At 44.8% G+C, this 18,602-nt stretch overlaps 9 protein-coding genes across 9 annotated transcripts; 4 read left to right on the top strand and 5 right to left on the bottom strand.

Moving 5' to 3' along the window:
* Positions 1–269: 269 nt before the first annotated feature.
* Positions 270–1,874, top strand: PLM2 (FHA domain-containing protein; the record flags this gene model as incomplete). The annotated part of the gene is made up of 1 exon (XM_022822537.1): positions 270–1,874. The coding sequence occupies one exon, from the start codon at positions 270–272 to the stop codon at positions 1,872–1,874; it is 1,605 nt and encodes a 534-aa protein (XP_022673621.1).
* A 194-nt stretch (positions 1,875–2,068) lies between these two features.
* On the bottom strand, positions 2,069–4,450 carry SWI6 (transcriptional regulator SWI6; the record flags this gene model as incomplete). The annotated part of the gene is made up of 1 exon (XM_022822526.1): positions 2,069–4,450. One exon carries the CDS (start codon positions 4,448–4,450, stop codon positions 2,069–2,071), a length of 2,382 nt encoding a protein of 793 aa, XP_022673620.1.
* Positions 4,451–4,702: 252 nt separating this feature from the next.
* VTA1 (Vta1p) lies at positions 4,703–5,782 on the top strand (the record flags this gene model as incomplete). The annotated part of the gene is made up of 1 exon (XM_022822514.1): positions 4,703–5,782. One exon carries the CDS (start codon positions 4,703–4,705, stop codon positions 5,780–5,782), a length of 1,080 nt encoding a protein of 359 aa, XP_022673619.1.
* Positions 5,783–6,023: 241 nt separating this feature from the next.
* Positions 6,024–7,178, bottom strand: SAM2 (methionine adenosyltransferase SAM1; the record flags this gene model as incomplete). The annotated part of the gene is made up of 1 exon (XM_022822503.1): positions 6,024–7,178. One exon carries the CDS (start codon positions 7,176–7,178, stop codon positions 6,024–6,026), a length of 1,155 nt encoding a protein of 384 aa, XP_022673618.1.
* A 924-nt stretch (positions 7,179–8,102) lies between these two features.
* LPP1 (phosphatidate phosphatase LPP1) lies at positions 8,103–8,936 on the bottom strand (the record flags this gene model as incomplete). Its single annotated transcript, XM_022822492.1, has 1 exon — positions 8,103–8,936. One exon carries the CDS (start codon positions 8,934–8,936, stop codon positions 8,103–8,105), a length of 834 nt encoding a protein of 277 aa, XP_022673617.1.
* A 1,048-nt stretch (positions 8,937–9,984) lies between these two features.
* On the top strand, positions 9,985–10,590 carry TFS1 (YbhB/YbcL family Raf kinase inhibitor-like protein; the record flags this gene model as incomplete). Its single annotated transcript, XM_022822481.1, has 1 exon — positions 9,985–10,590. The coding sequence occupies one exon, from the start codon at positions 9,985–9,987 to the stop codon at positions 10,588–10,590; it is 606 nt and encodes a 201-aa protein (XP_022673616.1).
* A 721-nt stretch (positions 10,591–11,311) lies between these two features.
* KLMA_10076 (PSP1 family protein) lies at positions 11,312–13,816 on the bottom strand (the record flags this gene model as incomplete). The annotated part of the gene is made up of 1 exon (XM_022822470.1): positions 11,312–13,816. One exon carries the CDS (start codon positions 13,814–13,816, stop codon positions 11,312–11,314), a length of 2,505 nt encoding a protein of 834 aa, XP_022673615.1.
* Positions 13,817–14,997: 1,181 nt separating this feature from the next.
* On the bottom strand, positions 14,998–16,962 carry GMC1 (putative oxidoreductase; the record flags this gene model as incomplete). The annotated part of the gene is made up of 1 exon (XM_022822459.1): positions 14,998–16,962. One exon carries the CDS (start codon positions 16,960–16,962, stop codon positions 14,998–15,000), a length of 1,965 nt encoding a protein of 654 aa, XP_022673614.1.
* A 558-nt stretch (positions 16,963–17,520) lies between these two features.
* KLMA_10074 (putative NADPH dehydrogenase C23G7.10c) lies at positions 17,521–18,576 on the top strand (the record flags this gene model as incomplete). The annotated part of the gene is made up of 1 exon (XM_022822448.1): positions 17,521–18,576. The coding sequence occupies one exon, from the start codon at positions 17,521–17,523 to the stop codon at positions 18,574–18,576; it is 1,056 nt and encodes a 351-aa protein (XP_022673613.1).
* Positions 18,577–18,602: the final 26 nt, after the last annotated feature.

Here is an 18,602-nt window from a genome sequence, read left to right as displayed (position 1 = left end):
GTGTACGGACTGTAAACGACACGAAATATTACGCGTCAGTTTTGTTTAACAGAAGGATTAAGAGTGAAGTGAAAAATAAAGGCCCATTAACAAGGATATATCCATTTTACTCCCATGTCAATCCTTCTGTTAACTTTGGGGCTCAGAGTTAAGTCCATATTCTAGCACTTTTAAAAGTAACCAACCGTGTCTGAATACAGCAAGAGCCTGTCTAGTTCATTTTAGTTAGACTCTGCAATAATATCAAGTTACCAATAATCAACAATATTATGGATTCCCAGTTTCCACCATCCTCGCCTATAGCTAGCTCCCATCAATACGATCTTCAAAATCCGTTTTATCAACCAGAAAAGGATGCTGATGGGGTACACTCCTCTCCAACTTTGAGGCTGTTCAAGAACAAAGATGAGACTAAGAAAGAGCCAAGAAAGGATTATCCAACTCCTCATCCTTCATCAACTACAGGCAGGTCTTCTTCTCCTGTAAGGGGGCTTGTGGATGAAATAGCTTCCTCCGACTATGAAATCGAGAGACAACTGGAAACTGAGCTTAAAAAAGTGAACCTTATTGACATTACATTGGACCCAAGGGATAGTTCCAGACTGTGTATTGGAAGGAAGAAGTCAGTTTGTGACATTCACCTCCCTCGTGCAAAAAATATTTCTAGACAACACGCGTTCATCTCTTATATTAGCGAATCGAATGAAATTAAACTTGAATGTAATGGGACTAATGGCCTTGTAGTTTCATTCCCTCGGAAATTATCTCATGTGCTCATAAAGAGATTAAAATCGTCTAACGTTTACGAACTTGTTACAAATGATAAGGTTGGTAATGGTGTAGCAGTTACCTCTGAGGAAAAGGAATTACTGAAATCTACATATTTGACATCTTTCGTGCTATTGAAGGGCGAAAGTGTGATCATGCCATATATGAAGGATACCATTATTGATTTTAGACGGTGCGAAGGACGTTTAAGGTTACAGGATGTTACAACTGACGAAGAGGATGCAGCAAACGCGACAGAAACTGAAGACGAGGCAGAAAGAACCGAGGTACATTTGGGTGACTTGAATGATAATGAAAATAAGTTTGTGTTCCACTCGGGGGATTCTAAGAAAACAATTATCCCGCTAAAGGAAATCGAACGGTCTCCTCCTACACCTAAATGCAAAGTTCCATCGGTATCTCCTATAGCCATAAGAAACAGCACACTCTCAAACCCCTCTAATGTGGAGAAAACTGAGGAGAAAACTGAGGAGAAAACTGAGGAGAAACCAACTATGACACCTTATAGCTCGTTTACCTTAAAAACACCAACCGCCCCAAAGAAGGTTGAAACAATTAAGTTGCTAGAGAGCAATTCTACACCAATAAACCGTAAATCTGGAGAGATTTCCGATGAAAATCGTCGTCGTAAACTAAATACACCTTCTCCAAAGAAGAAGTTGAAAAAGAAGAGTAGAAAGCAAAACACTCATGAAGAGTTAAGCAGTGAAGATATCCTAGCAGGGTTGACTGCAAAGGGAATTGATTACAGGGAGTTACAACACGTTTTGGCTAATCATTTAGCTTTCTCTAATATTCAACAGGTTCCATTGTTCCAACTACAAGATGTCAATTCAACGATATCAAACTTGAGCCGTACCCAACTACGAGCAATACTTAATGATGAACAATGCATTGGTGTGATTTATCGTACCGGTAAAGACGCTGCTGGAAAACCATTGGATGAAGAATATTACTATGATATGGAAAATGACCCAGATAATGACAGAAGGCAGTTGGTTGCATCACTCAAAGGTGGTAGATCTGGCCTTAGATCGTGTAGAAGAGTACACAAACAATACTTTTGGAAGAAACCTGCCAAATAATGTCAATATTTTCCATATAAAAGAGTTCGTAATAAAGTTCATATATATACAATCATATAAACACGTGTAAATGAACCTTCTAGTAAATGGTAAGAAAAAATAATAAAATTACAACAGTGAATTTAAGGGATTGCTTGGTTCGAAATAAAAATACATTAAGTGCTTGTGATTTACCACCCTCTCAGTCCTTATTTTTATTCTGCAGCACTCTCCAAAAAGTTGTTCACTTCCTCTGTGTCAATGTCTTCAGGATCTTCATTAGAAATAGCCTGCAAAAGACCATCAAGCATAGAGTCCACCTTTTCCTCATCTATCTTAAGACATAATGAGAGAACCTTTCTGAATTTTGACTCCAGATTCCTTTGCTTGTTTTTGATGGTTTGAAGCGTAGATTCCAAGTGAGATTCATTGCGCGTGTAAGCTTTTATTCTTGCTTTCAAAACTCTTGGATGTGGAATCTCAGTTGTATCTGGAATACTTTCATAAATCTCTCGAGCAAATTTAGAGAGGTCACAGTGCTTCAAAAAGAGCTCAAAATCATTATTGTAATCATTTTTAATTTTTTCTTCAAATTTAGTGTTAACGTAAGAGATTCTGAAGGGTTCATCAGCATCAAATATAATATCAGAAGAGTTAAGGCCCTCGGCTTGGACATCATCCAGTGATAATCCTAGTTCCCTGGAAGCTAGTTGAAAGTTTTGGTCTTCTTCAGCGATAGTGTTTTCAACGTTATTGAGTCTATCTGACAGTAAATTGTATTCGTCTTGGACTTGCTTCGCCTTTGCTAGTCTGTCTCTAGCCTTTGCCAGAACTTCCCTTTTGTTGTTGAGTGTTTCCAAGAGTTCAGACATTCTACTATTATGTTGTTTAACTTCATCTTCGTAGTCATCCGAGATTTTCGAGAGTAGGGATTTTATGTTTGTAATCAATGTAGCTGATTCTGCCATTGGGTCTGGCACAGCTTCATTAATCTTAGTAGGTGTACTCATCTGAGCCTTAGAATTAGCTTGGAACCGTGGTTGAGTACCAGCACCAAAATCCAATGGGCATAACCCTGAATTATTCGCAATGCTAGGGTCTGCACCATAATCTAACAATGCTTCAACGATCGCGACATTTCCTAGTCTTGCTGCAATATTCAAACAAGTATCACCGTTGGAGTCCCTAGCATTCAGTAGCCGAGTGATAACCCATTGTAGATTTATGTCTTCCAAGAGCGCACATTCACTTTCTTTGCTTCTAGATTGTTTTTTTACAACCCATCCCATAAGAATGTCCAAGTAATACTTAGCTGCAGCGTTGCACCCAGGCATACCTGATGTGATAACTATATGATGGAGTACAGTTCTATCCATTTCATCAACCAAGACAATACATGGATACAGATAGTCCAACAGCGCCTCGAAAGTTCCGGAGTCGTAGTTGTTAACGGATTTTACGGATTTTACTAGAACGGATTCGCCTGATTTATCTCCTATTCTTCTGTCGCTTCCATACATTATATGTTGCTTAAGAAGATCCAGATTAGCTATGGAGCATAGCCAGTGCAACGCGGTATTTCCATGTTCGTCAATTGGGATGTTGAGATTAAGTTTCACATTTGGAAACTGAGCATCAAGTTCTTGCAGCTGTTGACCCAGATCGATAACTGGGTAGCCATTAGAGGAAGTTACTGCGTCTTCAGGCGACGTTTCAGGGAATAGTATCCGCTGTAACAGTGTTTCTAGCTTCACACGTTCTTCTGCTGTGTAATTGGTTATAGAGGGCAGTGTCTTTTGAAGTGTTGATACTGTTGGAAGATCATGCTTGAATACTGGAATCACCGATACAGACTGAGTTTGATGTCTTTTAGTTGGCGAGTCTATGTGTTCCCCTAAGTCGTGTTTACCAGTGGTAGGACTGTTGTAGGCTTTTTCATCAGTGCCCGAAGCAATTTGATCAGTTTGATCACCCTTCACATTTGCATCAATCGGAACACTTGGTGTACTAGAATCACGCGAAGTACCTTGGGTACTTGAAACATTGTCATTTCCAGCGTTATTTCCAGAAGACCCCGATACTTGCTGCTGCTGTTGCTGCTGCTTTTGAGGAGGTTCCTGATTTTTCTCCTGCTGTTGTTGCTGCTGTTCTTGTTGTTGTGAAAGAGGAGCACTGGAATTGGCGTTTTCGTTCTTCTGAGATCCGTTACCATTCTTAGATGTTGCATCGGTTGTCGAACCGCCCGTGGACTCACGCCCTTCATCATCTTGAGCGTGCCCATTTGTATCTTCATCGCGTTTAATCGAGCTACCACCAGTATTTAAGTCGTCTTGCATACGTAATAAATCCCACAATTCGTGCGCTTTTTGCAACGTAATCCACCGCGTACCTGACCTATCCGTATCTATAAGTATATTAAACTGCGAGGTGATCATATCATCCAAATTTTCAAACAGAGGATCATCTCCGTGATATTTCAAACTTGATAGATTGCTTAGAAGTGGGATAAACGGATCGAGACACACGTATCCATCTTGAAGTCGTTGCTCAAAACTGATCTTTTCGCCTTTGTAAGCCTTGAAAATTGGCCTACTCATGGTTCTCACCTAACTTTACCAAAAAGTTCGTTATTCGGTCCTTTCTTAGGCGTCAATTACCTGCTGTTTGAGCCTTTCTCTCTACCTACTCAAAGTTCATGAGTTTGTTTCAATAGTAAGAAGCCTGCAAATTCTACAAAAATTCTTATATTTGGCGTTTTGTTTAATGATAAAATATAGTTTTCACATAGGGGAAATGTGAACAATAGGCATTGAAGCATAGCAGGGAGGTCACCAAGAGGTTGTTTCACGATGGGCAATGCAGTGCAGTATGGTAGAGTTTTGAAGCTTGCAAGGGAACTTGCTGGACTTCCAGTAATTTCATATTATTTGAAGCTTTATGCTGCGGAGATAATACTAGATGAGAAGGAAAGAGATGAGGAAGCTACGCAAACTGTTGTATCTATCTTAGATGAAGTGGAAGAGTTCAGAAACAGTGCAGATGATGAAGGTACGAAGTTATTGCTTCATGATAAGGAAAAGGCCTTAGCATTTGCGATGAATCTTGCGATGTCTATATACAATGGGATATTAGTTCAAATACAAAACCAACAGGTTGACAGCGAGATCCGGAAGGGATTATGGTGTTGTATTGATTTGTTTCAGTGTTGTAAACATTTGTGGGGGGATTCAATGGATGAGGTAGTGCGAAAGCAATGTGACAAGAGGATAAAATATGCTAAATACTATTTAATGAAGTTGAAGAAAGGTGAGTTGGGATCATCACCAGAGGTCTTGCCTGAGGGTATGCAAGAGTCTTCGCCAAGTGTACCTCTTGAAGATATGCCGGACCCTTCTGGATTTCCTTTGGTTCCTGGAGAAATTAAGGATCGTTATACTGAGCCTAAGGCTACGACTCCGGATCTGACAGACGGAAATCAGCCGGAAGAAGAAGGCGACATGCCAACCTTTGTTGACGACGAAGAGGAAGCTCCGACGTTCCAGGAGGAGCCCGAGGAGCCCGAAGAGCTTGAACAGCCCGAGGATCCTGAGGAGACCACTTTCCAGAAGGAGCCAAGTGTACCCCTAGAACCGACACCCGAACCGACTCCTGAACCATCACCCAAAGTGGCTTCCAAAGCGACTCCCAAAGAGACTCCTGAACCTGCACCGGAACCTACTCCTGAACCCTTGCCTAGAGTAAAGGCTACTCCTCCAGCGCCCTCCAAAATCTCAACGCTGAAGGAAATAATGTCGAGGGAAGAAATAGTGCACAAGGCGCAGAAAAGCGCGAAGTACGCCATCAGCGCGTTGAATTACGATGACATAGCAACAGCCAAGAAAGAGCTCAAGGCAGCGCTACAAGCGCTCGAGGAACTCCCGTCCCAATAAGAACGACACACGATGTGTGTCCGACGTGAAGGGCCAGTCTGATACCACTATTAAATCGATTTTGGGTGTCTAATCTATATATACTTTACAAAGTGCAAAAATTAATGGATTAATTTATAATTCGCTTCTTCTTCTTCTTCTTCTTCTTCTTCTTCTTGTTACTACTACTACTACCACTACTCCTTCCCTTGCCATGTTATTTTTGAGATAGAAAAAAATGCAGCCGTTATTCCAATAACGTTTACAACTTCAAAGCCTTTGGCTTTTCCCATGGGTATTCTTGGTTGGTGAAGTGACCGTATGAGGCAGTTGGCAAGTAGATTGGTCTAGCCAAATCCAATTCCTTGACTAAGACACCTGGTCTCAAGTCAAAGTTCTTCTTGATGATTTCGATAACTTCTTCATCTGGGATGGTAGCGGTACCGTAGGTGTCAACGTGCAAAGACAATGGCTCAGCGATACCAATAGCGTAAGAGAATTGGACTTGCACTCTCTTACAGATACCAGCGTGGACCAAGGACTTGGCGACCCATCTAGCAGCGTAAGCAGCAGAACGGTCGACCTTGGAGTAATCCTTACCGGAGAAAGCACCACCACCAACAGCGGAGGCACCACCGTAGGCATCGACGATGATCTTTCTACCGGTCAAACCAGCGTCACCTTGTGGACCACCGATGACGAATCTACCGGATGGTTGGATGTAGTACTTGGTGTTTTCGTCCAACATCTCAGCTGGGCAGACCTTGTCGATGATCTCGGTTCTTAGGGATTGACGCAAGTCAGCGGTGGAGATTTCCTCGGCGTGTTGGGCAGAGATGACGATGGTGTCAATTCTCAATGGGATCCATCTACCGTGGTCTTCCTTGTATTCGATGGTGACTTGGGTCTTGGTGTCTGGTCTGATCCATGGCAAAGAACCGTCCCTTCTGGCGTCAGCCATGGCCATGTTCAACTTGTGGGCCAACAAAATGGTCAATGGCAAGTGTTCTGGGGTTTCGTCAGTAGCGTAACCGAACATGATACCTTGGTCACCAGCACCCAATTCTTCCAAAGCTTGTTCGTAGTGCAAACCTTGAGCGATATCTGGGGATTGTTGTTCAATGGCAACCAAAACGTTACATGTCTTGTAGTCGAAACCCTTCTCGGAAGAGTCGTAACCGATTTGCTTGATCGTGTCACGCACAATCTTTTGGTAGTCCAAGTTGGCTCTGGTGGTGATTTCACCGAAAACCATAATCATACCGGTCTTGGCTGCAGTTTCACAAGCAACCTTGGACAATGGGTCCTCTCTTAGACAAGCATCCAAGATAGCGTCAGAAACTTGGTCACAGATCTTGTCTGGATGACCTTCACCCACAGATTCGGAGGTAAACAAAAACGTGTTGTTGTTACCCATGATGATGATTGTTTTTTGGTTGGCTTGTGATTAACTATTATATGCAGCTGCTACTATCTCCAGCGTTGCTAGTGGCTCTAACCTGTTGCTACTCTTCAAGAAAAATAAAAACAGACAGTTTCAGGAATTACTCGCATGCCTTCAAACAATTGGTTTCCTAAATCTAAATCCAAACTGTCTCTTTGGTAAGATCTCTCTGCTATATATACACAATTTGCGATGCCCATCGCATGCCCATTGCAATTTACCAGCACAGCACAGGACAACACACACACACACACACATACATCAATACGAATTGAAATTAGGAAAAGGAGGAATACGATACGAATAGGAATGTGAAAGTGAGCCTCGCTATCGCAGGACAGCAGTAACAGCAGCAGCAGCAGCAGCGCGCACTGTTCTTTTTCACATTCAATCCACAGTTGTTGGTATGTGGTATGCGAAAACACACTGTGGAAAGGGTAAGTGATGCAAACAAATACACAGTCACGCCCTATTGTGCAGGCGTCTCGAGAGGTGCGCTCCCATTGTTTGCGGGTTCAGTGCGAGAGTAGTGGGTTTTTGTTCGAGGGGTGGCGGGGATTCGGAGACGCCACAGTTGTAGTCTCTTTTTTTTTTTTTTTTTTTTTTTTTTTTTTTTTTTCTTCTTCTTCTTCTTCTTCTGTTTATTTCTGTTTTTGTCCCCGAGCCAGTTAGGACGCAGAGCCCAGAGGGTGGTGTATGGGCGGGACAGTAGCGGCCGGGCTATGCTATACGAGCCGGCCGCAGGACGACTCTGGTGCGTTTTCTGACTCTGGTGAGCGTGAGGGCGGGCGGGCAAGTTATCGGTCTAGCTTTGGCTAGGGCCATTTTTTTTGTTTTCAGTCTATATGAAGGAGGTAGTGGTAGTGCTATACAGTATATATGTGCTGAGGGATGAGGTCACGTGGGGAGCGAGTCCGGGTCACTCTGGGAGGAGGAGGAGGAGGGGTTTTTCTGAGGCACGCCGTAGTAGATGGCGGCGACGGTGAGGAGGCCGAGGACGCACCCAAACACCACGTCGTACCAGTGGTGCCGGTGGTCGACGACGCGCGACACCATCACACCGAGCGCCAGCAGCGGGAGCCATAGGATAGATTTGCGGGAGAGGGAGATATGAGTCACGTGGTCGTGGATCCAGACCCATGCGAAGAAGCAGCTGCACGTGATCATGCTGCTGTGGCCCGAGGGTGTGGACTTCATGCCCTCGATGAGTAGGGCGAGGTCAGGCTGGGAGCACGTGTCGCTGACGCGCACGGGCGTGCGCGTGGTGGCCGTCTGGATGGGTATGCAGCGCTCGACGAAATCCGGACGCAAGTTCCCGATGGAGAACTTGAGCACGTTGGTGAGCATGGCTGTGACGCCGATGCAGGCCCACATGAGCACCATGGCGCAGTGGAAGCGGTGCGGGGAAGGCTGCATCCACGCGGCCCGCTCAAAGTTCCTGCTCACGTTCGAGCGCTTCCAGTCTGTGGTCTTGCTCGAACAGTATGCTAGACAAACGCACATGGGCACGAGCACCGTTAATGCTAAACAAAGCTCAGAAGTCACGAGCTCGCGCTCCACGTACGACTTCGATATCGACTCCGTGTCTATTATGAAGGATTTGTCCATGTTGGGAACCCACGTCACCTCGGTGTATACAAAGTGAGCTAGCGTGACGAATGCAAGTAGGTAGTAAGGAACGAATTGGCGAAAATATCGCCAGTACTCACGTACCGTGGTATTGCCAGCCATTGTTTTGCAGTGTTGCAGTTGCGGTTGCGGTCTTGCAGATTATACTTGGGCCTCTCAGCTAACGCTAATGCTAACGTTAAGAAAACTGCTTTTAGTCTTTCGTTTCGGTTCAATGTGCCTGTCTATTTCAACTCAAAACTTTTGTATCATGGATGAGCATAATAATAATGCCAAGAAGATCTTTTTTTTTTTTCAGCTTCTGGCCAGCAGCTATGGCGATGCGCATGCTGTATGGAATGTACGGACGAAACGAGAACGTCTAAAAAAAAACACCACACGTAAGGGGGGGGGGAGTGGTTTGTTTGGGTTGTATTCGGGACGCCTAAAAGCAGCACTTGTGCAAGTACACGCGCTGGTGGCCTGGGGTGGGATGATAGACCCACGTGTTTGGTCTTATAAATACCAACGATAGAAACGTTACCCGGAGAATAAGATGTTTCCCAAACAAAAAAAAAGAAGCTCTCCCTGTCTACCTTTTTTCTTGAAGCCTCGAGGAAATCATCATCGTAGACGAAACGAGTGTCCAAAAAACGCGATACCAACAGTGAAAGCGATTTGATTGATGGGGGTCATATTTTATTTTATTTTTGTTTCTTTTTATTTTTTTCCCTTATTTTTCGCCCGGTTTAAAGTTTGAAGTCCGCGTGTTCTCTTTTGTTTCGCATTTGTTTCTTTCAGGCATCTCGTTTCTGATCCGGCGCCCACCATTTTCTCTTGCCATTTTCAACTAAATCAAGTTTGCTACTTGGCTTACCCGGCGGACAGGCCAATAGTAACCCCACCCCTAGAAACCCCATTGTCGTTCCTCATCTCTTCCCACCCGTATTGCTGCGAGCATTGCTACTAGCTTACGTTACCGAGATTGCAAGTTGCTAGTTGCTACACTGGAAGTTGCTAGATTCGTCGTATATAAAGGCGTAACGGAACCGAGCTTCAGTTAGGGGAATAATAACAGTACCTAGCTATAACGTACCTTGATAATATCTAGATCTCGAAACCAATCCTCACAACTGGAAATCGAGAAGTTTGTTACTGAACCCGTACAAAAATGTTCGCTTCTATAAACTCTGCTAAAGCTATTCAAGAATCGCTAGTGTCCCACGGCGTGGTGTCAAAGGTCCTACCATCGTTCTCCAGCGATGGATCAGGAAGCTTGATCATCCAATACCAATCCAAACACCCAGTCGCCCTAGGTAACACGCTCTCTATCAGCAACACGCAAGAAAAACCAGAATTGAAGCTACTTTCTGCTGACGCAGATAATGCGAAAATCGATACTTCTGCTCTATATACTCTCTGCATGACAGACCCGGATGCTCCTTCTAGCTCGGATAATAAATGGTCTGAGTACTGTCATTATTTGGAGACCAACTTGAAACTGTCGCCTAGCGCAGAGAGTCCCATGGCCTTGGATTTGTCGTCCAGTTCTGGGGACGTTCTCGTGCCATATATGGGTCCTGCACCTCCAAAGGGAACTGGTCCTCATCGCTACGTGTGGATTTTAGCTCAACAGTCTCCTGATAAGGCACCAGGCGAAATCAAGGATAGACCAAACTGGGGATTCGGTAAGCCTGGAGCAGGTTTCCAGCACTACGCTGAACAGTTTAACTTGACTCCAGTTGCGGTCAATTTCTTCTATGCAGAAAATAAATGAAATTACGAACACGAACAAAGCAAGACAGAGTTGAATCCAGAGCTGGATCCAGAACTAGATCCACAGGCAAAGATACCAATCATGTCTTCATAAGTATATCAATTATATTTTTTTCTTTTTACGTCTATACAAAATATATAAAGATATTTTAGGACTTTTTTCAGAGACGAACCCAAGGGCATAGGAGAAGAGCCACCCATTATATCGTTTATATTTCTTCTATCCCATGTGCATGTCCCTATGCAATTCCCTTGGATTAGCCAATAAAATAAAATGTAACAGGAAAGGTCATTTGCAATAGACCTTTATATGTGTCATGATTTCAGATTAGTTTATAATTTATCATTAGTATCGCAATCCAATCCATTCTATAAAAGGAAGCATCTGAAGTCAAAAAATATGAGAGAGTAATATTCTTGCATGTGGTAACACACAAAACAACATAACAAACAAACAAACAAACAAACAAACGCCGAAAAGAAAACGAAAACGCATATCTTCAAAAGTGAAGAAACGGGTTCCATTTATCGTCCTAGGTATATAACAACGGGAAGCCATTAACAGCATAAAAGTCAGCGCAAGCCAAGAAACTATCATAACAATGATGGTACTATAATAAAAAAACAGAATGTCTGGAGGATACAAAAATCACGTCTACCTCAGCTGCTCTCTTCAATGTAATATGGGACACAATTAATCAACCAAAAAGTTATAAACAAAGTCAAAACATTGAATTGACCAGTTCCTTGTAGACACCAATTTGGAAATTGTCCAATTGAATTTTGTTTAGGGATGGTGCAACGATGAATCCGGTTTGAGGTGGCAAATTATTATCAATTAGTTCCTCTTGTTGGAAGTGTTTCATCATATCTTCATACATAGCCCATTCTTTCTTTTCATTATCATAATATTTGGTATCGATTTCAAGGTTGTTTGGAATAGCACAGAGCCAAATTCTTGTCTTGTAGAATTTGAATAATTCTTTTATCAATTCACGGAAATCATTACGTTCTTGACAGATATAGTAGAATGTTAGCTTTTTTCTATCAAATTGAAACTCTGAATTCAATATTTTAATGTTCAAACTTGGCTTACCATTAGCTGAGTTATTACTGTTCAAAGTCTTTAATTTCAATTGGGCAATGTGGAGTGCCTTCAATTCATCTTGGAATTTACTATGAAGATTAGTGGAACATTCCCATGGGGTGGCGAAACGTAATATTTGTTTGCTTGGAATGATTAGTTGTGTTAATTCGATAACGTCGTAGAGCTTTGAATTTAAATCATCTTGTGAACCATTAGCATTATTCATTAATGCATCAATGAATTTTTCCGCAGGGTAGTGTTGGTTTCTTGAAGTAATCAAAGAATCGAAATGAATCTTTTTCTTCAAGAAGTTGATAAACAACGCCAATTCAAGATCAACCACAGGCTCGACACAGACCGCCAAGTCTTTACCACGATCACCATCAATAATTATCAAATCATTACGGGCCAAACTCAAGTTGGTATTCTGAGGCAGGGACAATAATTCAAGCTTACCATTTTTCAAAGCCACTAGTACTAGAGGGCGATAATGTAAATAGCTGCTGGTGGAAGATCTCCTATGCTTGCCCGTAGACACAAAAGCATCGGATTGTGGATTGTAGTTTAGGTTACAGCTTTTCAAAAAGCCCAAGAATTTTTGAATCTTCTTGCTCCTGACTTCATCACCAGATTTTCCTGCAATAAGATCCTTTATGGTATCAATAAACTCGAAACTTTGTTTGCTGGCAAAGAAGTTCTCACCACAGTCTTTGTACAATTGAGATAAGCTTGGAGAAGACACAATATGGTTGTCTTTCAAGAGTAAACCGTTATCCAGCGGGAAGGTGCCTTGAGCTGGTAACCCAGCAGTAACTGATTGGGTGTTGGTAGTACCATTTTGCGATGATGATGATGAAGAAGAAGGAACAGGCTGCAATGGTTGCTGTTGAATTGAATTCTGGGTTACGTTGGAGCTAATAGGCCCACTACTGCCGCTGCTTACGCTGTGATGTTTCATTTGGTGGATGTTTCTCGTTGGCTGATATCCGGTTCCACCTCCAGCACTAACGCTGCTGGAATGAGTCTGTCTCTGTTGCCCGAAGAATCTTTGCTGGGTGTTGTCGGTATTAGTGTTATTATTAGCGTTTTTGTTATGCTTATTGCCATTACCATTGTTAGCGTTATTTTTGTTTCCCATGTTGGATGCAGAAGTTGGGCTGCCCGCCATATGGCCGTGAATTAGCGCATCTGCAACGTATGATGACCTTCTACCATTAGCATGGGCGTCCACTATGAAGTTAGTGGGGTCCTGGCTAAATGGGAAATTAGAAGGAGTCACGGTGCCGGCACCATAACTGCTTCCACCCGCACTATTCAAGGGAGATAATTGCGAACTTGGTGACACAGTCTGGTTCAACGTTGCGTAGTAGCTCGAAGGCGAGATCGAACTATTGGACACTACCGAGTTGTTCCTGGAATGCAGGCTAGGACCGATATTTCCTTGTGCAAACGCAGAAGATGCTGATCCTTGGAACGACATCACGGGCTGCTGTTGCTGCTGTTGCTGCTGTTGCTGCTGCTGCTGTGGGGAAGTACTACCCATAACAGAGTAGTCCATTTGGACCGAACCGCGCCCGTGTCCATGCGAAGACTCGCTTAGAGGAACCATCCCAAATGCAGAAGGAGGAGGCCCAGGTGCCATAGGCGCATTGCTGAATTGGAACATAGAAGCGCTCCCAGGCCCAGGAAGAGGAGCCCCCGGCATACCACCCATAGCATCCGAAAACGATATGTTCATGCGGTGGGACCCTGAACTGGACACGGGCGATGTCGCAGTCTGGTACATGGGGTTTCTAAATCCATTGATAAAATCGATCCCAGTCGTGTTGTTGCTATTACTATTACTATTGTTATTATTATGATTATGGTTATGATTATGATTGTTATTATTGTTATTCATCTGCAGGCCGCCTGTCTCTGGCCCTAGGCCCTGGCCCTGGCCCTGACCGTCTACAAAACCGCCCTCCGTATGGAGATTGCTGCGTGCCTGTTCTCGAGCCTGTTCCCGCGCCTTGGCAGGCAAGTCCGACAACGACTTGCCACTGCTATTCTTGAACAAAAACCGATCATAATACTGCCGCAACTGCGGATTGTCCGACAAAGAGGTCGTGCTGCTCACCTGAGGCAATTCGTTCATCATAACAAAATGTCTGTCGATGTCCGATTTCCTGTGATCCAGTCTATTACTATTATTATATTTTCCCTTCTCTATGCCAATTCTAAGATTAATTGATTGACTCACTCACTCACTTCGCTCAATATTTCAAAAATACTAGGACTCGCTTCTTTATAATCTGGGGCAAACCTGAACTGAGAAAATCTGAGCAAAAACTTGTGAAAAAAGGATAGCGAAACAATAATGTAACTAAAAAAAAAAAAAAAAAAAAAATTAATAATATAATAATGGCCAATCCTTGATTGATTGATTGATTGATTAATTCGATATTCCAACAGCCAAAAACACTCTCACTTACCTACTGGCCTTGAAACACACTCTCCTACTCTTGTACGCCTATCACCTATCTATAAACAAGAGACGTTCTATCTTTGCTGATCTCTCTCTCCTTTTTCTCTACTTCTTGCCCCCCTGCTTATGAGACAGGAGACTAACGAACAAAGTGTAAACTAGGTAACAAGCAAAAATAATTATATTACTATTTATTCTCGACATTTTCGATTTTCGTTTTTCCTCGCAAAAACAAGGCCAAAACACTAAAGGACAAAAAAAAAAAAAACTAAGCAATGGGTGGGTCTTTTCAAGCCGCAGTGGCAGCGGTAGTATTTAGTGGTATAGTAGCAGCAGTAGTAGTAGTAGTAGTCGTGTGTATTGGCTTGCCTTGTGGGAAATCGAGATTTGGGGGCACCGTCGTGTAAAGTGGTCCTACAAATTCCCCTCTATTTGGCCCCTCCTCCGCCCGCCCCTTAAGGCCACCGCGGAGGGGATAGAAAGGGATGGTGCGGAATGGGGATTCGGGGGGCGGCCAATAAAAGCGGAGGCGGGAAAAACTTTTTAACTGCGTGTGCGCGCCCGTGAAGGGGGTCATTATTATATTTTTACTGGTAGTGGCTACTGTTACCTAATTGTAAATTTTAAATTTTTTTTTTTCCACTCCACACACAGACAAAGAGACAAACTCCACTCCGCTGGGTTTGTGGGGGTAACCCCGCGCGTCAGTAAGGCAAGCAGTAGAACAGCGCAACGGAACGTAACACAACGTAACGTAACGTAACGTAACGTAAGGTAACGTAAATGAACCAATTTACCGAACTAGATAGATTAAATAAGAAGAAAAGTGTCTAGGTCTAGGTCTATGTCTATTTCTATACGAAGAGTTTGTACAGTAGGACGTCCACTAGGAGCATGACGGTGCCGTATATCGCTAGCACTTTTGTTTTGGAGGTGGATGATTGTCCCTTGGGCCCTGGTGGTGCAGGAGGAGACGAAGGAGCCGGCTGTGTTTGTCCCTGGTCCTGGTCCTGGTCCTGGTCCTGGTCCTGGTCCTCCTGGTCCTCCTGGTCCTCCTGGTCCTCCTCCGGCTGTGTTTGTCCCGCTGACATCAAAAACGGCTCTGTTACCCGTACAATGTCCATCGGCAACTTGTCGAGCCCCTCTTGCAAGACTACTCCGAGTCCCTTCACCATGTGCCAGTCCACGTGACAGTGGAGCATCCAAAGCCCCGGCGAATCGGTCGCAAACCGGATCACCGCGTAGCTCCGGCCCGGAATGTTGATGCTGTCGCGAGTCATCGGGACCCTGGACCCTGATCTCCAGTACTCCATATCCTGGGCGTACTTCTTGTAAGCAACAGACTCGGTGTCGTCCCAGTGTAGCGGGCCGTCGTGCGACTCGCCCATGCTGATCACCTGGAAGTGGTGTCCGTGGAGATGCCAGGGGTGTCGCATGTGGTCGATGCTGTTGATGGCGATGTCTACTGTCGCCCCGAACCCCACGTCGATGGGCTGGGCTGCAGGGCTGGCCTTGGGGCTGGCGTTCTCGCCACCGCGCGAGAGAAGCAAGGGCGTCGTCGTTCCCTCCGGGTTCATGAAATCGCCCATTGTGTGTCCATTGACCAAGTACATCGACGTTCCGTATTTTTGTAGAGTGGCTTCTGACGAGGATTCCTCGTAGTCGAGCGAGATCTTGCGTCCGTTTTCGCTGGATTCTGGGTCCGGGAGTAGTTCCCAGTCGATTGGCTCGTACACCTTGTACAATTCGTCGCGGCTGAACCCGGGAAGACGCTTGATCGATGTGGTCGTGGCTTCAACAATTTCTCCTTGGGACTCTCCTTGGGACTCTCCTTGGGACTCCCCTGGGGACTCCCCTGGGGACTCATACCTGAGGATATGCGTCTTCGTGATGTAGCCCATCATCTTGTTGCAGCCATGGACGATCTGCGAGCTCCTGCTCTTCTCGTCCCGCCCAACAAGCACCGTGTACCGCTGGCCCGTCGCGAGCGTCAACGTCGAAAGCTCCACGGGCTTCACCAACACACCGTCTATCTCGATCACAATCAGCTTGTGGTTCGCAATGTGCAACACCTGCGTGTTGCTGTTCGCCACGTTGAGCACACGCAACCGCAAGTAATCTGCGTCCGCCGGGAAACTGACAACTTGGCCCGCATCCTGCTTCCCATTGAAGAGCGAACCGTCTACACGCGGGTCCGAGTACCCGTCAACCTGCAACGAATCATACATTATGCTGTCGTGCGACCGCTTGTACCAGTCGCTCAACGTGATGATCCGCTCCTGCGCACGTTCTCGATCCCCTAGCCCGTATTCCGAAGCTACCCGGGACTCGTGGCTGTCGAATTTCTCGCACTCCACCACAACTGGGCCTCTCAACCCTTCACCGTACTGTACCGCATAATGCGAATGGTACCAGAATGTCCCACACGTATCCTGTGCCACACTCATATTCTGCCAGTACGCGTATCCAGCACCAACCTCGTACTGCGTTACCCCAGGAACTCCGTCTCCTAACACCGCAGGATCGGCCTGCCCATCCTCTCCCTCTCCCTTTCCCTCTCCAACGTAGTTCTCAAGCAGCATCCCGTGGAAATGCACCCCAGTAGGCTCATCCAAATGGTTCTCAAGCTTTAAGTTCAACCGCTCCCCATTCCGAAGCCTTAAAACCGGCTTTACCAACTCCGAATTCCCATTGATCACTATGGTTCGTCCATCCCCATGACGTGATATATCAAATATAACTTCTTTCCCTTCGCATGTATCGCTCAGCAACCATGCAAGCAGCAGCCCGAAAACACACCACCAATTCGGAAACTCCATTGATCCCCCTTAATTTTTTTCCCCCCTACTACTCTATTTGCCTTGCCTTTTTTCCCCTTTTGTCCTCCTCTCTATTCTCTATGTCATCTCTACCACTTTTCCAAGCTTATAGCCTAGTCTTTATATATATAGTGTTCGAGAGCATATGCGCACTTAAGGTTTTTTTTTTTTTTTTTTTTAATTTTTACGTTTTGATCGTCGCAAGACTTTCGCGAACCGTAAATAAAGGTTTCTTCCATGTGACACATTCTTAGCATAATTTTCGTATATATATACTGTAAAGGGTTCAAGAGTGCGGCTCGAAGCTTAAATTAGACATAGAGTCTTGACCGATACCAAGGGCCAGGAGCAACAGCAACAGTAGCAGTAGCAGCACAGCAATAAACTATGTCTTTAAAGCTTGCTAGATCCAACAGGGTGAAGTTTTGGTCGCCCAAACAGCCAGATGTGGGCAAGTTTCTCCGTTATTTCGATGGAAGCAAGAAAGCCCCACCCTTATTATTCCAACCGTTGAGCATTCGGTCGATGAAAGTGTCGAATCGGGTCGGGACTTCACCCATGTGCACGTACTCGTCCGAGAAATTCGAGGCAAACAAGTACCATTTGGTGCATTATGGGTCGATCTGCAGCAGTGGGCCTGGTTTTGTGATTGTTGAGTCATCTGCTATAAATCCGATTGGTAGCTCATCTGCCAATGACTTGGGGCTATTCACAGAGGAACAAGCTGAGACACACAGGGAGAACATTGTGGACTGGGCACACCTCCATAACATCAAGATCGGTGTGCAGTTGGGCCATGCGGGACGTAAGGCGTCGATGGTTTCGCCGTTGGACGGGCATCTCGGGCTTTACCTGTCGCGCGAAGATGGAGGGTGGTCGGACCAATTGGTGGCTCCCTCTGCTGTGCCGTTTGATGAGAAGAGCGGAGTGGTGCCCAGGGAGTTGAGTGTGGAGGAGATTGAGGAGATAATCAAGCAGTACGGGGTGAGTGCCAAGCTTGCGGTGGAAAAAGCGGGCTACGATTTCGTCGAGATCCATGCTGGTTATGGATACTTGCCATGCCAGTTTTTCACTCCAACGGCAAACAAGCGGACCGACGACTACGGGGGTTCGTTCGAAAACCGGACAAGATTCCTCTTGGAAATTATCGATGAGGTAAGAGCCAACATTCCAGAAACAGTACCCATCTTTGTTAGATTGTGTGCTGATGAGAATGTGGAGGATGCAGAAAGCTGGAAGCTCGAGGATACGTTGAAACTAGTGCCAGTGCTTGCCGAACACGGCGTCGATGTTATTGATGTGTGTAGCGGTGGCCTAAACTCCAAGGAATTCAATTGGGGGAACCCAAGGTTCCTTCCTCCAAAGGAAATCGCCCATAAGATCAAGCAAAATTGCCCCAAAAATCTTCTAGTTGCTTCAACTGGCGGTGTACAAGACGGCAAATTAGCGAATGATCTATTAGAAAATGGTATCATCGACCTTTTGCTAATCGGCAGAGTTTACTTAAAGAATTCAGGTGTTGTATGGGGATTGGCAGATGATCTAGGCATCCAATTAGAACAAGCCAAACAAAAGGCTTGGATCTTCGATTCCGAAGGTCATATGAAGAAGTAATCTCTATTTAATAAAACAATGCACCA

Source organism: Kluyveromyces marxianus, chromosome 1, assembly GCF_001417885.1.
Source record: "Kluyveromyces marxianus DMKU3-1042 DNA, complete genome, chromosome 1".
Classification (NCBI taxonomy): domain Eukaryota; kingdom Fungi; phylum Ascomycota; class Saccharomycetes; order Saccharomycetales; family Saccharomycetaceae; genus Kluyveromyces; species Kluyveromyces marxianus.
Note: the sequence above shows the minus strand (reverse complement) of the source record. Positions and strands in the feature narration are given on the sequence as shown.